The sequence below is a fragment of the Phaethon aethereus genome (assembly GCF_964289735.1).
Source record: "Phaethon aethereus genome assembly, chromosome: 6".
Classification (NCBI taxonomy): domain Eukaryota; kingdom Metazoa; phylum Chordata; class Aves; order Phaethontiformes; family Phaethontidae; genus Phaethon; species Phaethon aethereus.
Window position 1 is genome coordinate 38,076,538 of NC_138580.1, and position 22,585 is coordinate 38,099,122.

At 42.0% G+C, this 22,585-nt stretch overlaps 1 protein-coding gene across 1 annotated transcript in view; it reads right to left on the reverse strand.

The window, feature by feature from the left end:
• Positions 1–3,480: 3,480 nt before the first annotated feature.
• Positions 3,481–22,585, reverse strand: part of KANSL1L (KAT8 regulatory NSL complex subunit 1 like) — a gene marked incomplete at both ends in the record, with an annotated part of 59,300 nt that continues 40,195 nt past the window's right edge. The window contains 9 exons of the mRNA XM_082001430.1: positions 3,481–3,729; positions 4,366–4,546; positions 6,048–6,166; positions 11,776–11,830; positions 12,785–12,909; positions 14,357–14,481; positions 16,918–17,049; positions 17,465–17,575; positions 21,231–21,393. Of these exons, the coding sequence (XP_081857556.1) occupies positions 3,481–3,729; positions 4,366–4,546; positions 6,048–6,166; positions 11,776–11,830; positions 12,785–12,909; positions 14,357–14,481; positions 16,918–17,049; positions 17,465–17,575; positions 21,231–21,393 (1,260 nt within the window). The remainder of the gene's footprint in view (positions 3,730–4,365; positions 4,547–6,047; positions 6,167–11,775; positions 11,831–12,784; positions 12,910–14,356; positions 14,482–16,917; positions 17,050–17,464; positions 17,576–21,230; positions 21,394–22,585) is intronic.

Consider the following 22,585-nt stretch of genomic DNA (forward strand, 5'->3'; position numbering starts at 1 on the left):
TGCCACATTATGTTTAAGTTGGTATTTCACAGTCACAGCCTTTGTAATACCTTCAGCCACAACATTAGGAGCAGCGCTGACAGCTGGTTTGTTTTTTTTTACAGCTTAGCAGCCAAAGGACAAACAGGTTGGTTGGTTTTTGGTTTTTTTTTACTTCTGTTAAAACTTTGAAAAGGAAAGAAAACAAGCAGGGGTTTTGTATGCACTTATGGCTTCAAGCATAAGCCTGGCTCTGAGCTCTCAGCCTGCTCCCACCACCAGGGGCTTCCTCAGGACCCCAACATTCATGCCAAAACTGAACTGTCTGGAGGTGGGAGTCCAGCTCCACAGGGAAAAGGGCTGCAGGCAGCAGATGAGAATACTAGTGCCGATTCCAGCTGGAAATGCATGCAGCACAGGGAAGGAAGATGAAAGGAGGGGGCTGGTCCTGTGACCAGGTTCAGTTTAGCAAGTTTTCTAACCTTGTCCCAGTCATGAAATGGGGCTATTGCAAACCGGAGTGCCTCACTGGCTGGAGCAAAGACGCACAGCGTAGAGACAGAGAGGGCAGGGCACAGCGCTTGGTCTGCTGCTGCAAGATGGTGACAAATGATTAGAGATGCTGTGGGTGAGGAGCAGCCTGGGGCTTCCCAAAAAGCATCTCGCTTGACAGGCACACACGGCGTTCCCCATCTGCCTGGCCCGACGAAGGCCTGCTGGAGGTAGGCAGGCAACATGAGAGAAGGAAATGGCGCCTGTTCTTGGTCACCCGTCCCCGTTGGCCTCTGCTTGCCATGCTTGCAAGTGCTGCTCACCTGAAGGCAGAAACCTGCACACCACTAGCACCTGGAGAGCAGCCCTGGGGTGGGGGCGTGGGGAGGTAGAGATGCTCTAGCACAGTCTTCCAGCTGTGCAGTTGCTCAGGCAGCTCTTTGGGTGAAGGCAGTTGCAGTTTGCTGTCACAGGTCTAGCCAAGCTGAAAGGCAGATGTTTGTTAGAGAAAAGACTTCTGGTGGTGGTGGGGTGGGGTTATGACCATTTTTGTAGTTTCGCCAGGGAATTTGTTTCAGTTTCCTGGCTGCCTGGCCTTTCTTTGGCTAGCCTTTTTTTACTGCCTTTGGGAAGCACTAGCTGGTTCCCACAATGGCTGACAAGAACATATAAAAGAGGGGACAGAGAAAACGTGCATACCTTTGCTCGTATCAATAACCACTTGTGCAGCCCCTACAGCTGGCAAGGTAACAAGCAGCTGCTTTAGGCCTGCACACTGGAGACTGACCCAAAAGCAACACGACAGCGCAGCAGGACGCCACAGCTGGGAACTGAACAGCCATCATGCAGGAACAGTCCACCCGGCTGACCAAGGTTGGCTAATGCCCCTCCTTTTGCACAGGTTTTTTATGGCCTTGCTTTAGAACACCCTTGCCATGCCCCAGTGTAGAAAAACACTCTCCTCTTGCTGCTTCCCGTAAAATGCTCGGTTGCATTTCCATTTCCTGATAGCACCTTCAGGACCTGTAAGGCAGCTACCTGGCTGGTTTACTTGGTCTGTCCCATCTCTTAACCTGCAGAAATGCCTCACACTGCCCCAGGGATCAGACAGAGCAGGAAGCCCTGACCTTACAACAAAGCTGGGTGCGAGCTGGTCGGATCAGACGTCTTAATGAATGGATACGGGTATGGAAAAAGACCTGCCAAAGCATGTGAGATGTATAACTTTCAGAAACCTTTTCCCAGCAGCAGATGCACATGCAGGACAAGAGAGATGGAAAAATCCACCTCTGTATTCAGACGTTGGGACACCTCAGCCTTGCAGCACCAGCGCAGCTTCAGTACGACAGCGGAGCTTAGTGCCGCTGCCGCTTCAGTGTGTTTGCAAAGCCATTCTTGGGCCAAGCAGGTCTTTGTGCCAAGAGGAAGCAGTACTGCTCTTCTTCACTTCTATAAGGCCATCAAATTCAGACTATATACAACATATATAGAAATAGCTTTTAATTAAAAAAACCAACCTTGCATCAAAGATTATCGTATCAGACATTGAGGCAAGATTCAAGTTTAAGACAAACCAGTGTTAAAAAAGTGTTTAAAAAAATAATCAGAATGTGCAATAAACTACAATGTAGCAATAGGTTGTAGTGTTGAAACTTAACTTTACTGAACTGTTTTCCGATGACCAGTGTATAATTTTTGTCATTTTGACAAAAAAAAAAACCACTAAAACTGGGTCATCTGTCCAGTGCCATTCCAGATATTACAAGTGGAAGAAAATTTTGCACAGAAACAGAGACTTCTATAAAATTGCCTTCAACTGTTCTACACAGAAAAACTTCCTGTTGACGGATTATACCTACATTCAGTATTTAATCTTTGTTAATACCGCCTGAGGTTGCAGATACATTCCAAACTACACTATTTAGATGCAAGTTTAAACAACTTGCATTGGTTTCCTCACTGTGAAATTAAAAATCTATCTGAAATCACAATGGAAAGCTTTGGGGCTTTTTTCTTTATTGGTCTTCTAAATATCAGTCATTTTTTCCTTTTCAGCTAGTCACCAAATGTTGGCATACTTTACGAGACTCTTACAAGGCACTGTACAGAAATCTGAACAAGACATTGTCTTTAACATATTAAAGCAACATATTATGAGCCTCATGAGCTACTGAAGGACTAAGGAAGTAAGATGACCCAAAACACAAGATTCAGAGAGCTGTGTCACTGATTTGACTCGACTCCTCTTCCCTTCCGTTTCTCTATGCCCACACGACTGAGGCAGAAACCCTACTTTCTGAGTAGCAGATATATCGACTATTGAAATGCAGTGGCCTATTTCTATCTTGCTGCTTGAGGACGTCTATATGAAACATGCCCTAGCACTACTGAGAGCTGAGTACAGGTTTTAAGCTAGATGCAAGGCTTCCAGAGCTCCTGCTTTCAAACGGCTGGTTCTTGCCTACCCTCACCTTGCGCACGGGTTACACACATGCATTTAGACAGGCAGATTTTTGCCCCATGGTCATGCCACACAGGAAAAGAATCTGAGGCTAGCGCTGCTCCCCACTATGTTTTCAAGTAGTTTTTCTGTGTTCAGTTGAAGTTGTTGGTTAAGGTAGACAGCATAGCTTGCTGCACCAGAATCCACTAGAACCAGAAATGCATTTGAAAACAAACAAAACAGAAAAGGATGATTATTATTAACAAATGTGGCAATATGACAACAAAGTGAATGGTGCCAGCAATTTATGTGCGCCCACTCCCGACACCACTGGGAATATTAGACTTCCAGCTTGAAATAATTACTTTCTCTTGGGGTTCAGGAAGAAGAAAGTGTTGTCTTTGGGATTTATCCTACCTGTTACAAAGCAAGAAAGAAAATATATTATATGCAGCTAACGTACAGGTTTTGAATTGTGCTGTCATATGCTGTGTGAACAAGAAAGATTTTACCTTACACTTTTCTCCACCTTATTTGGCTTTCTTAATGAACCACATTATTCCCTGTCACCTTTGTTTTCTTGTATTGTTGATTCCCAGGCAAACATTTTCACAGTCGTCTGACTCTTCGGTAGATTGTTTTCTTGGTGGATGGCCATTGTCTGGCAAACCAATGGGTGTGCAGGAAGTACAGAGAGAGTCGCTGGGGAAAGCTGCACTTGACATTTCAGTCTGATTCGTTATTTGATCTTGGCACAGTAAAGCTTCTACCTCTTCATCTTTTAGTGGAAAAACTCGAAGTTCCCACAGCCCAGACTGAAAGGAGTCAGAAGGGTAGGCGTGAGGGTGGGAAAAGAGGGGAGAAAGGGATTTCAGTTGAGTCTGAACTGATCAGCTATGTGCAGAATGATCTGCTATCAAGTAACAAATGAGTGTCTGCCTGTCTTTACAGTGTTTGCAGGGCTCTTCAGATAAAGAATACAACACTGCTAGGCACCAGCTGTCAATGTAAGCTGGCTTCATATCATTTTGAACTAGTAACAGAGCTACAACTGAACAGGCACCGTACAGGATGGGGGAAGCTCTTTTCCACGGTGCCAGACTATCAGGACACCTGACCCCAGAACAATCAGCCCCAGCTGGAACCTTGGCCAACATACCCAAGAAAATATCATCAGCCCTGAACCCGGGGCTGCCATACTTGCCTCCAAAACACGTGCCACGCGTGCCAAGCAATGACATTTTTACCTGCTGACAAATCTTGGGCTTAATTCAAAAAGCACAGCAATCTAGTTCTAATCAGGAGTGCTACATTCAGTCTACATAAACCAGGGTTACAGCCTGAGATTCTGATCAGTGAGACAGGAGGATACGTTCAGGTTCTTTGTTTCAGGTTAGAGAAAGCGGTCGCCGAAGACCTGACCGGACCCGGAAGGTATTGGAAGCACCCACCTTCGCTTCCTGGCTCTCCCTGCTGAGTTGTGCGGTCCCTGAACAGACAGAGCTGTGGGCTTCCGACGTCAAGTCGGGAACAGGTTCAGCAGCGCAATGCAGTGGGGCACAGGAGCCGCCGTGGTGGTCTTTCTGCACTGAATCTTGGCTGTGTCGTCCATCTGCATTTTTGCTGTAAGATCTAGTGCAGCGTAAGAGACGAGAGTCTTAAGCGCTACCCCCTGCCCTCTCACATCACCAGGTACAGTTCAATTTTCTTTTCAAACCGTTCACTTTCTCTGTATGCGCTACCTCCATTCTACTTATTTAACTCAAAAGAGCAGATGAAAACACGCATGGTACTTGACAACCTTGTTGTCACAAGCCAAAGCACAGAGCGCTATGTGGAGGAGCTAACGGGATAAACCAGGGCTGGAGCAGGCACGCTCTGGCTGCAGAACAGCTGGTGGCTGGTCCCGCTCCTGCGCCTCGCTCCACACGCTCACCAAAAGGTAATGTTGGACAGAACTCGGTGAGCCGTGGGCTGTTCCCACTCGGGGGAACACGGCAGCATTCACAGGAGCCTGCAGAGTCCGCACTGCCCTGTCAGCAGACTGTGCCAACGTAACTCGAGAAGAAACAGCAGGTCCTTGGGCTCCCTCTTTCCCACCTCTGCTCTGGACTCGCCTCCAAAGCAGTCAAAATAATTTAACAAAATTAAAAATTTTGACCTCGCCTTTAATGCAAGTTTGAACTAGATATAAAATACTGGAATGCATCATTTAAGCCAGGTGAAAGTCTGCTCATGTCAATGGCAGTTTTACTTCTGAATTCAAATAGTACTAAGATTTCACCAAGGAGTTCATAGAGTTAAAAATTAAGGGTACATACAGACCTTGTATTTCTCAGTACACTTTCTTAAGGGTTTTTTTTTTATGTTCAAAATGGCGTAAGTTATAATTCCTTAATATGGTTTAGCTCTAATTTTATCCTGCATTAAAAAAAGCTGTCTTTGCATATATAGTCATAGTGTCGTGGTTCCCTTTCAGCCAAGAGTAGACACAAGCATATGATAAATAGCAGAAAAAAGTTATCCCAGCATTTATAGGATGCTTTTTGTCCTGGCAGATTCTGAAGCGATTTATGGGAATCATTTTCCCAGAGCCAAATTGCAGAGACAGCTTTATTATGTTTGTTCTTGTATGTTCTCTACTTTTTGCAAGACTTTCAGGGGTTAGATTTAATGCTGGCGAGTTTTGCACCAGACAGCAAGCCTGTGATAATTTAACTTTTTCGTACAATGACTTCTTTAAGCATAAGGTCGCTTGCATGGCTCTGGACCCTTCCGTATGAATGCAAGTGGACTTTGATCCAATTCGGGTGAGTGAAGAAGGGCTCACGTGACACTCGGTGGCTTCAGTCATGATAACCGGGAGTGGCACAAACTAGCAGAGCTGTGTTCGGTATGGGAGTAAGATTTTTGTTCACTAATATGCCCAATTTCTGTAAGTGTGCATGCTTCAGAACTGCACGGCCTTCCCTTTCCGGCCACAAACCCAAACATACCTGGTGCTGTCCCTGCCAAGTTAGTTAATGGGGAGTTGCCCTCATTTTCAAAGTTCTCTGTGACAGCATTTCTGAAACTGCTGCACCAACAGCCAACACCAGCGGTTCAGTAGGAATGCTCTTATCAAAGTCAGTACACCTGCCTGCTATTCCTTCTGGGCCAGCGGCTCTGCTCCCACAGCGACCACCTTGCTCGCTCTCTTTTTTCATACTTTGTGTGACGTAAGGAAAATACTTCATCTGACAGATCTTCTGTCTGTAACAAAATACAGGGACAATTGCTGCCATTAATTATGAAGGTCACTGGAAACAAAGGCAGCCAATATTCTATACAATTCTGCAAAGGTCTGTTCACCAAACCAGAGGAGGTAACACAATACACGCTTACAGTATAAAGGCATATCAAAACAGATGCATTCAGCTTACACTTTCACTAGAGCGCTAGTATATGGGATGCTGTCACTTCCACTTGCTTTACACGTCCATGGCTGATCTGAACGGATATAGAAACTATACCCCCCCGTGCAACCAACTAACACATTTTTCCCCGATGTTGAGAGGCAGAAAATTAAGAGGACAAGTATTCATTTGCAAATCAAGGCAGTATTAAAAGCACATCATAAAGACAAGCAAGAATTCCAGGAGTTTCCAGAGACTGCTTTAGGAAGAGGCTGGGAGGCAGCTGGATCTGCCAGGTGCTCTTTAAGCACAGAGAAATGGGTCTGAGATCACCCAGGACGTTGAGAGGAACTCAGCAAACCTGAGGTGCCGCATTCCTGCTATGAAACCAAGCAGAAAATGGTTTCTGCTTTGAAGAGATTATTTTTTAGCAAATGATTTGCATGACCCTGCTACAGCTTAAAAACGGCCCTAATGCAAGTACTTTAACTGCTTGTAGTCAAGAGCCAGGTCTCTAGGTGGAACTCCTCAGTGTAGCTATCACATCTGACCTTCACTTTGAAAGAGCCATCTTCATTTTTCTGTGGGAAGCACTCTTGGCTGGACCCCTCCAGCACAGCTCAGAGTTATTTCAAAGTGCTCCAAACCATTCAACCTCTTCAAAGTTCACCTAAAAAGCCAAGGTGGGTGAGAACATGTGAGTGCTGCAGCCATGGATTTTATGCCAGCCACTCCCAACTCAAAAGCGGAGAAATTCTAGGAAAGAACAGTTCCTGGTCATAGAAGCTGTGAAAATGCACTGCCAGATCAGCCCTGGACAAGAACTACACCAATAATCACGGGGTCATGGAAGATAAATCGATTTTTTTTTTTTTTTAAATAAAGCAGAATCCTCAGCGGTGTTACTTGTGTAACACCATTTATCTGCCGACTGAGTCTGATAAAATCCAGAACTAACCGCAGAGTCCTCGCTACAGTGCCACATAGAGCCATACAATATAGTTTACGCTGTCAGCTGGAAGTACTGCACTGCAGACCACTAACAGCCCTGAGATTTTTCTGCAGAAGCCATTCTTTGTATCAAGCCTTGGAGCACCGAGGTAGTTTGTGACCATTATGGGTACAAATGCAAAGTATTACAATGCATTTCTGCGTCTGTAAGCACACCTGGTAGTGGCACTCAGCTTGCCAGAGAGCACATTTCCAACCTAGGCGGCTGGTCATGAACCACAGCCCCACAATGACATTTTACCAGGCCAATGAAAAGGATCCCAAAGACTTCGGCACAATCTGAAACGGCCACACGACCCGCTTGTTTAAAACTGTAGCTGCCCCGTTCCTCCTCAGCCCAGCACTCAACAGGAACCTTCAGACAAACAGGCCTGCTTTGTTTGCCCATCTCATGAGTGCTTTTTGAAGACTCATTGCTCTTATTTATTTATGTTAAACACAAACCACTTTGTTAGCTGCTGGTTTCCTTTCATGCAAGCCAACTTAATGGGTTTCCTCCTCTCTGGAATTCACCAGCTCTGTCACTTGGATGGCATCAGTACGGGGCTGCATCTCAGTTCAGATTCTGTCTTTCCATACACACTCTGATGTATAGCGTGAAAGTGAGAATTCTATGAACTACAAAAGTGCTATTCCCTCAGGGAAAATTGAGGATTTTTCTGTGTGCTCAGATGTCCTTTGAAGTGGAAACAAAAGATAATTTTGAAAGAAAAACTCAGACTTTGAAAATACTTTTCTTAGCAAATTGCCAAAACCTTTCATGCTGGGAAGAAACTTCATTTTTAACAAGCTTCCTTTCAAAAATCAAAGTCCACATTCTTGTCCAAGCGAAAAGTTTTGAAAGATACAGAAAGAAGCTTTACTGTTTCTTTTCCATAGCTGATGATAGCAGATTTAACTACTTCTTTATTTACAATGAGCGTTACCCTATTCCACTGAAGACTAACAAGTAATACATTTTCTTATTTAAAAATTATTCTTTGTTCTATCGGTAAAATCACATTACAACAAGAGTAAAAGGTCTCTGCTTGGTTCAGTACAACCTCTGCCCCTCTCCAGCTTTTTAACACTCTATGTATTTCTTCCACCGACTTCAGGTGAATTTGAGGTTGCTGTAACTGGAGAAATTTGGTATTTCCCCCCTCTACTAAGGTTAGTTTGAAATGTCATTCCTTAGTGGATGGACCTGGCAGTGACGCTGAGAGGAAAGACTGTTGGGAAGGCCTGTTTGTGAGGCACGGCTAATGATCTCACTCAAAGAAACAGACTTAAAGCAAACTTAAGATCTGTATCCCCCTGTCACATCTAGTTAAGCTACAAGACACCATGCATTAATGTTGAATAGCACCAGGAATATTTCTGAAAGGTTCTCAAAACAACAAAGTCTGTGTTTCAGTCTTTGGCTTCCTGGGAAACACTGAGTCATAAGCCATGAGAACACTTATGCAAAACGAATTACAAACAGAATTATTCTGAAGTATATGTTATTACTAAAACAACTACAAAATAAACTTGAACATTACTTTACAACCATGCCTTGCCAGAAACATGAACCTGGACAAAACAAATTAAAAACAAAATAAAACAGGAAAACCCATGCCACACCCTCCCATGCCTTCAGGCAGTAACAGACTGCAAATGCATACATGCAAACCAGGAAACTCAAACGCTCTGTTTCAAAAAACTAAGTATTTTTAGAGGAAGTGATAGAGCAGACATAGATAGTAGATTAACTTTTGCATTGCCCAACTGTTATGGTTGTCCTTGTAAGGCAAAATGTCCAGAAACAAAAATTAGGCACCCAAAAAAGGTAAGCTTCTGTACTCAAATAAAGGCATGGTGACTAGGCCTGATTTTCAGAAAGTGCTGAGTTTCCATCCTTTGAAGTGTGGCTCCTGTAGAACATGACAAATTAGGGATCACACATTTTTTTGTAACTTGTAGAAACTTTGGCTGCAGGTTTATTGCATGGATACAGGTTGTTGCATTGAAAGCCTTTAAATGGAGAGAGAGAAAGGGGGGAAAAAAAAAACGGGGCGGGGGGGGAGGAACGGGGAGGGAGATACCAAGTGGAAGAAATCCCTAACTGCTGGATGACACAAGGACAACTCCAGGAGTTTTAGATTTAGTTATGCAGAAGATAGGCAGCAAAGAAACCATTATACCGTCCCACCACAGGCTGCTATGCAGTGGAAAAAGCAAAGCAGCAGCTTACTTTATATAAAAGCAGAAAGTACATTTTGCCCTCTTTGTTGTCCTTCACGAATGATTGTACTGAAGTTTGCCTTAAATTTCAGTACAAGGAACAATTTCAAGAGTGTCAGAGTGTGAGTACAGAAAATGCAAAAAGGTAATGCTGCTGTTTTCTCATGTCTTTTCTCAAGCTTAGTAACAAATCCAACTTAGCTTAAAACCTAAAGCAAGGAAGTGGAAGAATTATGATCAGACAACCACCTTTTCTTAGTACTCTGAAAAACATCCAAACCAATTAACACAATTCCAAAAGAAAGGGGGAAAACGGGCAAAGGACAATTTAGACAAAGAACTTTAGCATTTTTCCTCTTGTCTGACATCTCTCCTCTCTCATTCTACCCAGCAGCTGACAGACAATACAGAAGCAGCGGACCACAGCAGGAGGCAAAGCTGCTTTATTGTTAACTCAAGTTATTTCCTGGCCAAAGGATGAATCATACAGGATCAGCTAGTCATGCCAAATACACATGGACTGGGAGGGCTACTAAATGAACGATTAGTCCATGAACTCCACAGAGAGACACCTTGAAGTCACTTCAGCAAAATATGCTGAAAGTATGTAAGACAAGTCGTCTGTATGGGATCTGAAACCTAACCAAGAAAAACACTGAGTCCTCCAAGCAAGTCTCTTGAAGCTCTGAAGGCAAATCGCTATTGAAATTCCTTCTTTTCCCCCCAGATACCAGGATGAAGAGAGGGCAATGAACAGTGGATTCTCAAGAGACAGCACGCCCTTGCTGCCTTATTAGTTATTCTCCAAATGCTTTAATTAAATATCCTTGCAGGAGAGTTCTCCTGTGTCTGTAATTTGACCTTCTCACTGTAAAATAAGATCAGGCATGCTTCTTGCTAGCAGAGGCGGTAGTGGAGGTGACATAAGTCTGAGCACCACATTTCACAAGAATTTCTCAAGTGCACAAGAAAAGGCAGGGACAGGATAACTTTTTCTCTTCCTTCTGACCCAAAAGTATGGTTCCAAATGAGTGCAACTGCACCAGGCAGGGATCTGAGATCATGATGCTTTCTGAAAGGAAAGGTTCCTTTCCGAGAAGCAGGCAGCTACAGGCCTAGTAAAACTCTGAGGAAGCTAGTGCCTTTATGGAGGCTGTATTTTCTACCCCCAGGGAGTGGCATAATGATTTGTTTACCGTGTTTAGCATAACCTTCTGTACTGCTACCCAAATGCAATCTTTTTCTACTACTAAGGCACCTAAACCCTGCTTGTAGAGATTCTTCAAAAAAGGAGCTCAAGAACAGATACTGTGGATGAAGGTACGAATGCACGTCCTACAGTTACAACAGTGGGTAGCAGCCTACAGCAGACACTGGAGGGAGATTTGAGATGTCCAAAGGACAGCAAAACTGGCAGGTTTCTGGAAAAGGAGCCACAAAAAGACTGGAAGGACATAAAACCAGCCTAGGAACCAAACCTAGAGACCAGACGTTCACACTGGGGTTAGGAAATGCCTTCAAACTCCCAATTAGCGGAGAGAAATGGACCCCCCAGCTGCAAAGTCCACAGACATTCCCTGGAAGAAAAAGGTAGATTCCTATGTCTGGAGGAAGCAACAGTGTGTTGTTCCCCAACACAATGTGCAAACTTAGCTCGAGAAGCAAGCAGGAAATGCTGAAGTTTATGTTGTTCCTGACAAAGCAGAAAGAAGAAAAGTTTACTCCCCACAGGAGGGCTGCAGGAAAATGAACACCAAGAAGAAAACTGAGGAAACCTGCTGGGCCCACAGGCAAAATGCCAAATTACCTACTGAAGAGCAACGCGCCATGGGAACTGACTGTCGAAGAAGAGGATGAGAGAGAAGGGCAAGAGGTTATAGCACAGGTTGCCCCGAGGAGACAGTCGCACTGGGAGACCTGGCATCACGGTGCCCAGGAGCAGGGGCGGTGGAGGCCTGACCAAAGGGACCCTTTGGAAACACTGACTGGGCCAGCAGTGAGGGACAGAAGCAGGCAAACAAACAAGTGAACAATGATTATTAATGGAGATACATTTCTGTCATCCGCTATTGGGTCGAGCAGGTTGGGATAAGACACATTTTCACAGTCCAATACTTCATTTTTTGAAATTTGAAACTTACCAGGATTTGCATGAAGTTAGTGACTTTGGAAAATACATACCGATTATCCCAATTCTATACGATATCTACTTTAACTAAAAACTGATGCTTTAATTAAAATACAGCCTACCTCTTCTTCATCTGTATGAGATCTTTCTAAAGGTCGAAATTCAACAACTCTCCAGCTAGAAATGAGACAAGAACAGTTAAATTAATTTACCTAAGTGCTCTTTCATTATTTCAGCAATAAAGATGACTCTTCTGTTTCTATACTACATGTTAGTTACTCCTTCTTCAACACTGCTTGTGCTTCAAAATTTCTTTCAAATAAAATAATTTCAAATTTAGGCTGCTGATACCAGATACCTGAAATTTAGATTTTCCTTTCCCAACCCAATATCCTTCCTTTTCCCAACACAGTTTAAGCTATCCAATAGTCTTAATAATATTTTTTTAGCTTTAAAGACAATATAAAAGCAAGTACAAATTAGATATTTAAAATATGGAACAGTTGCATTTAGCCATTTCAGGCAATCTGCTAGTAAGCCACTGAATTACAGCACAGGAGATCAATTATCCCATTTTAGCAATCTAAAGATGTTCTTTGTCTTAACAAAAAAAAAAAAAAAAGAGAGAGACACACACATGTCTCTAGAATCATGGATTATAGGTTTACACTGTAGGGAAAAAAAAAAAGCTTATTTACTGTATCAGAATGGATAAATTTTTAAAATACATGCTAAAACAACTTCTCTTTAATTGACTGAAAATAGAACCAAAACACACAAAAAGGACAGCAACCTCCAAATAACCATTCAGAGCCTGTCAGCCTTATGGCACATTGAAGGCCACAAATATCACTGTAATTAAGATGATATAACCCCACTTCTATTTTTAGCCAGGCTGTGCAATTGCCACTTCCCTGTGTGTATCGGACGACTTCCCTTGTGCTATCAGCTGTCCACTCTTCCCACCACTCCAGTCACACAAACTGAAGTGCACAGAAAAGACCCCCGAGTACATTAAAAGATCATCTTAATATTGTAAAATTATCTAACTACATCTTAATGATATTCTTAGCTAACGTTCTCATGTTCATTTTGCTATCTTCTGTCCAACTAAGGAGGTCATGAACAAACCTTGGGGTAAGGATTTCTTTGTACTGTAGTTTCTCCAACTTTGATGGTGCCACCAGCGACATTGGAATAACAATGTTGTCTATATCATAGGAGCTCTCACTTCTCAACCTCCTCCTGGCGTTATGCTGTATAACATAATCAATACAAAATGAGATTCATCAGCTCAAATCGTAGGAACTACACATTAGCTGAGAAACATGAGGACTGCACGAGGAGAAAGTCTGTAATTTTAACACATTTTCTAGTGGCTTAATGACCTCTGACTTCCCCCTGCCCCGATGGAATGTCAACAAATCTTAAAACTATCTCATCTCGGAGATTTACTTCTTGCTGGCATAACTCATACTGAAATCAGTGGGTGTTTCCCTTCCTTGATTTCAGTTACAGTTAATTCTGAATACTTGTTAGAGCTTTTGAAGTTAATGCTGCCTTCTTCATAATGTTCAGTCTACAAAGATGACCTTCTAGAATCTGTCTACTAACCCATGACCCAAGCGGTTCTTCAGTGTGATACAATTAGGAATTCCAAAAGAATGAAGCTACATTTAGCAGCGAAGAACAGCCTACGTGGAAAGCGGTTTTCTGAAAGATGTGCAAAAGACAGAAACTGAATTTCTTTGGCATGATCACAGTAGGATTCCTGGTGGTGGTCTCTGCCCACTAATGCATGAAACCTACATGGGTTCTGAACTGAAGTTCTTCGATTACAGGAGGAAGTTTAGTTTTAAATCATGATATATTCCGTATTATTCCAATCTCAATTTTTAGCTGAACATTAACGGAAGCAGTCTGTTCCAAAACGCTCATTTAGGTATTCTTTGATGATGTTCTGCTCAAGCAAGGGAAAAAAGGACGAGTGTCAAAACTCTGTGTGGGATGCAGATTTAAACTCGGCTCTCCAGGAGTCATCACCAAATTGAAACATGATGATTTACAGAGCACCAGTATACCACTAGGCTTCACAGAACCGTGGGACTGAAATCTGAGTATTATCATGAAATTCTCAATGAATTCCAAAAAAACAAAGCGTGTTTCTGCAGGGACCTCACTGAACCAGAGCTCTGCTGCTCCTCAGAGAATTTATATACCAGAGACTTTGCCTGTAGTTCTGCACAAAAGCTTTTAAACAGCAAAGCTGGGAGTTAATAAATTCTGTGACTGTATGTGCACCGTGAGGCCATTTTATGCAGCTGCACCAAGAAAAAAGGGTCATAAGAGCCCTTGTGTAAAATTCAGAACATAAATCACAGTATATTTCATGAAATGGGGAAAAAAATAAAATAATAATAATAAAAAAAAACACAAATGAAAGGCCCAATGCCAATAAACTAAACTTATGCTCCAGTTATACGATCTGCAAAATTTTTTTACAAGCCAAGTATCTGTTTTAGGAACGCCATATACTCAATCTGGAATAAATTACTTAACGTAATCCACTTAATTCACTATAAAAATGCTCTGTACTGTAATTTAACAGTAAATTAGATGTAAAAGGCATGTGGTTTTGGATTATTAATTGGCACGACTCTCCTCTGGTATTTCAGTTAAGACAGTGGTATGTTTTTGGTTTACCTGTGATGAAGTGCTGTGAGAGGGCCTAGTCATTGCATTGACATTGGTCACGGCAGCAAAACTGCTATGGGAGTCCGGTTCTGCATGTTGAAAGGAGAATGTCTCAAACCTAGCGTTACGTTCGCCTGTCACAAACAATAATAATTAAAAAAATGCATACTGGCTGTTGTCTATTAGACTAAAGAAATTTTTCCATACGGTAATAGTAAAGTCATTTCTAGAAGCCCACAGCTAACCACTTACAATGTACTGAATACTAAAAAAAGCCAACTAAATAAACACTTGCTACTCATCCTGTCATTGTCGTTCCACAAACCTCATCCCTCTCCTTCTATGAAGAATTTCTTCTCGTGGAACCGGCTTCATATGGGCAAATCCTGCTGCTTTTTTTCAGGAGCTGCCATAGACTACATGCACGACAAATGCAATCAGCTTAGCGGAACGTTCCCCAGTGTTCCCTAGCAGTGCTTCCCCAGCTGGGGTGCATCTCACTGACGTACCAGTTCACTGAGCCCTGGCTGATGGTTTCTTCCTTGATAAATAGTAAGACAAAACTGGCAGCAAGGGTAACAAAAATAGTTTATAGATCTCCATGTGTGGTTTCTTCTAGTGGTCCACTGCTCCAGACAAATCATAATTCTTGTTTTCTCTTATTCAGTCCCAGTGTAAGCAGCATTTAGGGGGATTCAGAATTTAACCACCTGTATTCTGCTTTCCTTCTATCTTAATTTCCAGTAAGAAAAGAGAACTCAGTTTTAATATACCAATTAATAAAAAGGGTCCATGTATTCCAACATCAAAAAAGAGGGAAGCCTGATGCTAAAGACTGTATTGCACAGGCTGCGTCAAGGACATGAACTCTCATCTCCCAGGCTGCTCTGCAACTCCCTGGCACAAGGTTTTATTTTTGGCCTTGTTCATCAGGCTGACCTTCCCCATGGATAATTTCTCCTAGACAGAGCCCAAATTAGGAATAAATATGTACTACTACACCCATAGCACTAATAAGTTAGAACTGTGCTGCTGCTCACAAATACACCCCGTAGCAGTTTTCTGGCATTGGGAAACTATGATCCTCGTGATAAAAGATTGCTTTTTTGTTCTATTAACTCAAAAGAACTAAATACTATTGGCAGAAGACTAATTGTAACTTCAAAAGGTTTATAGCAAGAAGTTTTCTCTCTTACTAGTGCTCCCATGCAAGTCCAATTGTTGATCTCAGCGTGCATGACAGTACGCTTAGGGAAACAACGTGGCCACATCCGCCTTTTGGGGGCCAGTGACTGGTTAGGGGAACGGGTGGCATGGAGAAAAGGATCCCACCTCCCGAGGTGACAAGCACACAGCAAAAGAGAAGGCTGCACAGCAAGGGGGAGGACCGTAATGCACTGGGGGAATGATGCAGAGAAAAAAAAACTTCATCTAAATCAGAGACAGTTTTCAGTCTGTGCAAAACCTCTCCTCTAACTTCCTAATCAATACGTTTTTTGGTTTGGGGTTGTGTTGCTGGCTGGTTTTGGGTTGTGATTTTCGGGGGGGTTTTTTTGTGTGTGCGTTTGTGGTTTTTTTAACTGATCATAATTTTTGTTTAAATAATCTCTGCAGTAATTCCCATAGCTCCACTTCTATTGCAAGATTACACTAGCAGTTTTACCTGGATATGCACCAGAAGGACGTTTTTCCACAATGTTAACCAATCATTCATATCTTTAAATTGTTTCTTAGGGGAAATTTTAAACTATATAGTTTGTTTTCTTACTCAGTGATTTATTTTCTTCAAAGGTCTTGTGAGGAATTTTGGCAAAGATTTTCCAGAAGGTCACAAATAAACAAATTTGTAGCAGAATCTGTTAGGTTTTATATTCTAATAGCCTGGAAAGAGAAGATGCTATTTATCTTTACAATGAATGGTACGCCCAATTTTTTGTCCCTAAATTATCACATTTTTCTACAGAACTTTCAGGGCTTTCTATTAATTTTCCAAGTGCTGAAGTAGAGATTCAATGGCTTAAAATACAAAGGTAACAAGGGTGAAAACGCTAATTATAAGCGCTGGCTACCCACAAGTCCTCTTAACAGTCTGGAAAGAAACCAGAACCACAAATGACAGTATACAACAAATGAAACATAGCTGGCCACAGATGCCAGGAATAGTAAATGTTTGGTTGGGCACATGATTTGACAGATAACTTTGCAATTCAAAGTTTCACTGACTACTATTAAAAAAACCCTTCATATTAAAAATAGCGACACCCAGTATTAGAAAAACACAGCTGGACTGCTGAGCAGTTTCCTTAAAGGGTATTCCAAAAATAAAATACAGAAGCTTGTCTCTTTTTCTAATATATACTCAAGAAGTAAGAGAAAGATTACTATGCTTTAAAATAACACATTATTTTCATGGTGCCATAAGTCCATTCCTTAACTCCTGTAAAGTTTCATACAGTATCCTTTTTGGAGACAACTTAAAATTAATTCTAAAAGCCCAGTGATAACAAACTAATTTATACAGCACATATTTTTGAAGAAGTAGTGCCATCTTAATACCATTTTTCGCTTACCTACTGCTGTCTCACTTAGATGTCTTTTCTTTCTTCCTTCTGACAGCTGGTCGGATGTTCCTGACACCGATTGAGATTTGGAATTAGATAAACAGCCACTGCTCCATTGTTTGACAGAAAGTTGATTATAGTCTACAACAGGAAAAGCATGTATCAAGTTAAAAACTTATTTTCCATTGGTGCAATTTATAGGCAGTTTCAACTGCTGAAGCATTTATAATGGAACACACACCCATCTTTTCATAGGAATCCAAACAGTAAACAGTACTGCAGTCAGGAACCCATGTCTGCAGAGCACCCACGGTCCAAACTTCGCCCACTGTTATTAGTGCCCTCCTACGGCTCTGATGGGGTCACTTCAGTGTAACAAAGGAGAACCTGACACTGTGTTCTGGGAAGAGGTTCCTCTTCCTCCTAAAGCCTTAGCCAGTTACCTTCTCTGATAACCTGCTTTATGGTGAATTTATAAATTGAACCTCTTCAGGACAGAAAGTACTGGCGAATGAAAAAATGTCTTGCAAATATCAAAATATTTTGCTTTACATACCATTGTCTGGAGATATTTTAAACTCCACTCCCAAAGATGAGGTATCAACAGGTTCTCCTTTGATGTCATCCCTCCTTAATAACGTTTCAAAGTATATGTGAAGAGGAATATCTAATAAAAAAAAGAAATCCAAAGAGTCTGTATCAGAAAGATGGCAACTCATGAGCCCATGAATTATGCATCATCACTAAAGGTCTAGGAATCGATTACACACCACTGTGTAATATAAACTATGAGCAATACTGCTGCCTTAAGTCCTTCAACTCATGAGGAATGGCAGTGCTGAGTAACTCCTGTGAGGACCCATCACTTGTCTCTATAGCAGCAGTGTCTTCACATGGTCAAGCTGAAGAGAATATAGGAAAACACGTCCTGAAACTGGTGAGAGCCAAAGGAAAACTCAATGACAATATCCCCAAAAAGCCCAGCCGGACATTTCAAAAAAGTGATTATTGCACGAGTAAATTTGAGGCAAGACAATTCTCAGCAAGATAGTTATTGTATGAGTGCTATCCTCCGCTACAGGCAAAGACCTGTAGTCTTTTCTAGCGGTTATCTAAGTCGTATAAAAGATAATCTCCAGTAATTGCCTGGAGGTAAGATCTCAAGGTACCTCTCTTTCTATTAATGGGAGGTGAGAGTTATGCCGTGGTAAAAACAAATCCATTTTTAGCTGTGAAAGCTACACTGCCATACGAGCTGACCAAGGCAGTACACTTAAAGGGTTCCAGGCTCTCCAGCCATAAGAGCTTCTAAGGGCTGACAAGACAACTCAGATCAAGGTAGGACTCTAAGGAATACTCCTGAACAAATCCCAGTGCAGGCACACTTTGTAGATTACCAACACTTTTTGTGGTCTTCAAAGTCAAAAGAAAGAGCAAGACTGTCTTACTCTGGAATAAACAGTACCTGCAATTACTCCAGAATTGTTCTTCATGAAAATAAACTCTGGACAGTATCAAGTGAGAGTAAGATTGGGGTGTTCCCTTCCTGACTAACTTCTGCACAAAACCCATCACAGTGGAGAGCACACAGTGAACTTTCCCTGTAATCTGAAAAGCCTTCCATTCAGCCTTTTGGGTACAGGTAATTAATGCTTTTGTAAATTGTTCCTGCTGGGAGCCTCGAGGTTAATTTCAAGGTACGTTCTTTCTTTCTCTCTCAGGCAAAGGCTACAGCGGGGCAATGTAATTCATTTCCTGAGGGAGTTCTAACCAAGAATTAGTCTGCAAAACATCTCAAGTGGTAAGGAATTTACCTACTGTTGTAAGGCAGGAAGGCTTAAGAAAAATAGGTCTCTGTCTGAAAAGCCTTCCCGGGAAGAAAATTACAACAGAGAAGAGAAATTAAGTAGAAAAAAACACGTCAACATAAGAAGCAGGCCTGACAACTCAGAATCAGGAAAGGACTGAGGGCAAGGCCAAAGGGTGGGCATTAAACTACTTTTATATACACACCACCTTAGCCTCATGTGCCTTCAGGACTTGCCTGGACAGAAACTGTCAACATATTTTGCTAACTAAAAAGAACTTTTTATTTCAATTTGATATGGATCTAACTAGACATTTTGTCACAAGACTAAAAGCGACCTGTAAAAGGCTCTTCCCCCCAGGGTTTTTGCCATGTTTCCTATTCTACTTCTGAGTAAAACATACATTTCTCCTCTTTTATTTCCTCTGAGGAACCACCTGGATATCTTGGAGATTTTTTATTACGCGCTCCTGTATCTTAATCAAAAGGGCAGGAGTGTTTGTTCCAGTTTATCCACAGACTAGATGCAGAAATACCAGAAACCCAAACTTAGATGCAAACTACAATTTTCCAATTATTGGGGTGCAAGTTTAAAGAGGCATTTTTATGCTCAAGGGATGCTGCAACCACTGACATTTTTGGTCAAGACCCTCGGTAATATGGAAACTCTGAAGGAAAGTCTTCGAACCGTAAGGACAATTATGCTTCCAGGAGTACACTAGTGAGCGAGTCCCACTACACTATACTTACCAGGTTGCCTGCAAATTATGATTCTCCTTTGAAAGTAAAAAACAGGTACAAGAGAGAACATCATCTGAATCTTGAATTTTAATCCCTCCTCGCACACTGAAGAATGAAACTCCCACAGTTTCAAAATGGAACGAATACCAATAATATTTATTCACAACAACTCTTTCATAGGAAAGAAAATGACAAGTAGACTAGTGGTCTTCATGAGGAGGTAGAGGCAGCAAAATACACAAAGCAGAGACTAGAGCATGAATCTAGCCTCCCTCAAAAACAAGGACTGTATCTGAGCAGGAGATAGTAGGTCTAGCACTTTTTTCCTGTCTAGACTATTATGAGCAAGGCTAAGGCTCCTTGAAAAGAGAATAAATACTCCTCAAAAGAAAGATGTTCTTGGTATCAGAATGAAGCTAAAATAACATTATTCTTCCTCCATCCTGGCAAAGTGACCAACAGTAGCCACAATGCAATCCAAAGCCCCCTTTTTTTTTTATTATAATTAAACTTTTTTTGAGAAAAGAAAATGTCAATATTCTTGTTAAACTTTCTAGTTTCCCTTAAGAGTAAGGTAAGAATGAACGCAAGGGGTATAGCCTTATGTGACTATCTTTGAACACACTTCTAACCCCGCTGGCTCCTGTCCAGCTGGGCTGTCAGAGTCACAAGGTAAGTGATGGGGAGCATGTGTAAAGAAAGATTGAAGAGGTGTTTTTCTCTCCAATCCACAACAGAGTCCTGCTGACTGGGCTGTTTGCACTCTTGGAGTGAGTGTTCTGTTTCCTCTATCTGCTCCTCAAAATAATCTCTTCTTTACCCCATACATGGGATGTAAACCCTCGTAAACCTGCAAGAGTTGAGGCCGCCTCAGGATTCCACACTTGGGTCTTCTCTACTGGCCAGTGACAAGTTCTCCAAACCCAAGACTTACTTCAATTGCTGACTTCCTAATACCAGGCTGCAGTGTCTACACTGTCATTCTGGGAAGACAGTGGGTTTGATTAATGACTTAAACAGTTCCATGCAAGTCCCAGCCTCACGTTCAGGGTTATTTTGCAGCAAAGACGACCCCCGTAACAGAATTCCTTTACTGGTCAGCAACTACACGGCAATAGGTTTTTCCTAAAATAACCCCCCTGCAAAAAATCCAACAGAATGAATCCCTTCTGCTGATAACAGCATTTAATATGCTATTTTGAAGCCCCAAGTCCTGTCAAGTTGCACCTGCACTAGTTTCAGAGCTGAGTCACAAACAACATCTGCATTATTGTTCAAAAAGATTAAAGAATCAGATGACAGAAACCATAAACTTCAAAGATCACCAAAAAGGATGACTATCACAAAAACAATTAGAAAACCTAAATAAAGTTTTTTGAACCTAGTCCAAAAGGCCTGAACTGAAAGCTGCTGAAGAAAGCAACACAACCAAGTGTGTTGGCAAAAGCACCAGGTTGTGTTGGCAAAAGCACCATCTAAAGGACTAACACTGACTCAGTTAGACACATAATGAAACATGCAAAGAACACCTTTTCCCTGACCAGTCTTTCTTGGATGTAATCACATTACTGGTATGGGAAATCTAGGATGTGTGTTCTTCAAATGCCAGGATGAAGTGAAGATTTTTATTTAGTCTAATCTCATGTATTTTGCCAGCGTGAGATTTTCTGTAAGAGAACTAAGTTCTAAAATCACTCAAAAGAAAAGTTAGTCCATAAACTCTACAGCTCTCACAAGCACAACCAACCTCTGTTAGAGTCATGGCGTCACTTACCTGAAGGGAATGATAAGACCGGATGGAAGGAAGAGTCCAGCTCTTGCACATAATCTAGTATTTTAGATTCTGCGCTGTACTCACTATTGCTTAAAGCTGAGGCTGGCACCATACATGGTAACTGAGTTTTATATGGAAAGGAGGCATCTCTAGATGGTGAAGTCTGCAAGGATATACAGAAACAAAGGTTAACTTCTCCTTTACTCAATTCATTCAAATTAGACCAGAAGGAAAAAAACGTCAGTGAGTGACACCCTTCAATATTGGAATGGGAAAAATATTCCTACAAACTTCAGTTAGTCTAAGTATGACTTACTTCCACTTTTCATGGACTGTAGTGCACAATACGAAGAATGCAAAAAATACCCTCAATTAGGGCCAGGAAACAGCTGTCAAAGTTTCCAGAGAAAATGTAACTGTTTCCAGTCATTATTTTGATATATCCTATGACAAACAAACATCCCTTAAAGTTCCATTCCAGCACAATAGACTTGATATAGATACACAAATGAAACTAACACCAGACTAAATACAGGGTTCTCCTCCATTTATCCACTTAGTAAGATACCTCTTGACAGTTTGAGCTCACACATTTTAACATAAGACACAATATTAAACATTTTCAGCACACCGTGCACTTACACAAAGCAAGAGGGCAAAGTCCTTACCTTGTTATAATTTAAATACCAGATAAGCAACACAAACAAGAGAAGATACACAGCAATAAATATGGAGAGGGATGCATTGAGCATTGATCAATAGGTAGCAAGAGGAATTACTAGAAAGAGGAGAGCTTCAAAGACAAATTAATTTAGCTGCTTATTTGCAAGGCTTGTTAAAGTACGGAAGGTAAGATGACAGATTGCACAGAACTGGTAGGCACGAGGTAGCAGGACACGAAGTCAAAAGGCAGGGTGAAAATGGGCAGGAATATGCAGCAGAGTGCAGGCAATATACTGAGTTCTGAAAGACAGAAGGCTTGCCAATGTGACGCCCATCTACAAGAAAGGCCGGAAGGAGGATCCTGGGAACTACAGGCCTGTCAGCCTGACCTCTGTACCGGGGAAGATTATGGAGCGGTTGGTCTTGAGAGTGCTCACAGGGCACCTGCAGGACAACCAAGGGATCAGGCCCAGCCAGCATGGGTTCATGAAAGGCAGGTCCTGCTTGACCAACCTGATCTCCTTCTATGACCAGGTGACCCGCCTAGTGGATGAGGGAAAGGCTGTGGATGCTGTCTACCTGGACTTTAGTAAAGCCTTTGACAGCATCTCCCACAGCATTCTCCTGGAGAAACTGGCGGCTCGTGGCTTAGACGGGTTTACTCTTCGCTGGGTGAGGAACTGGCTGGATGG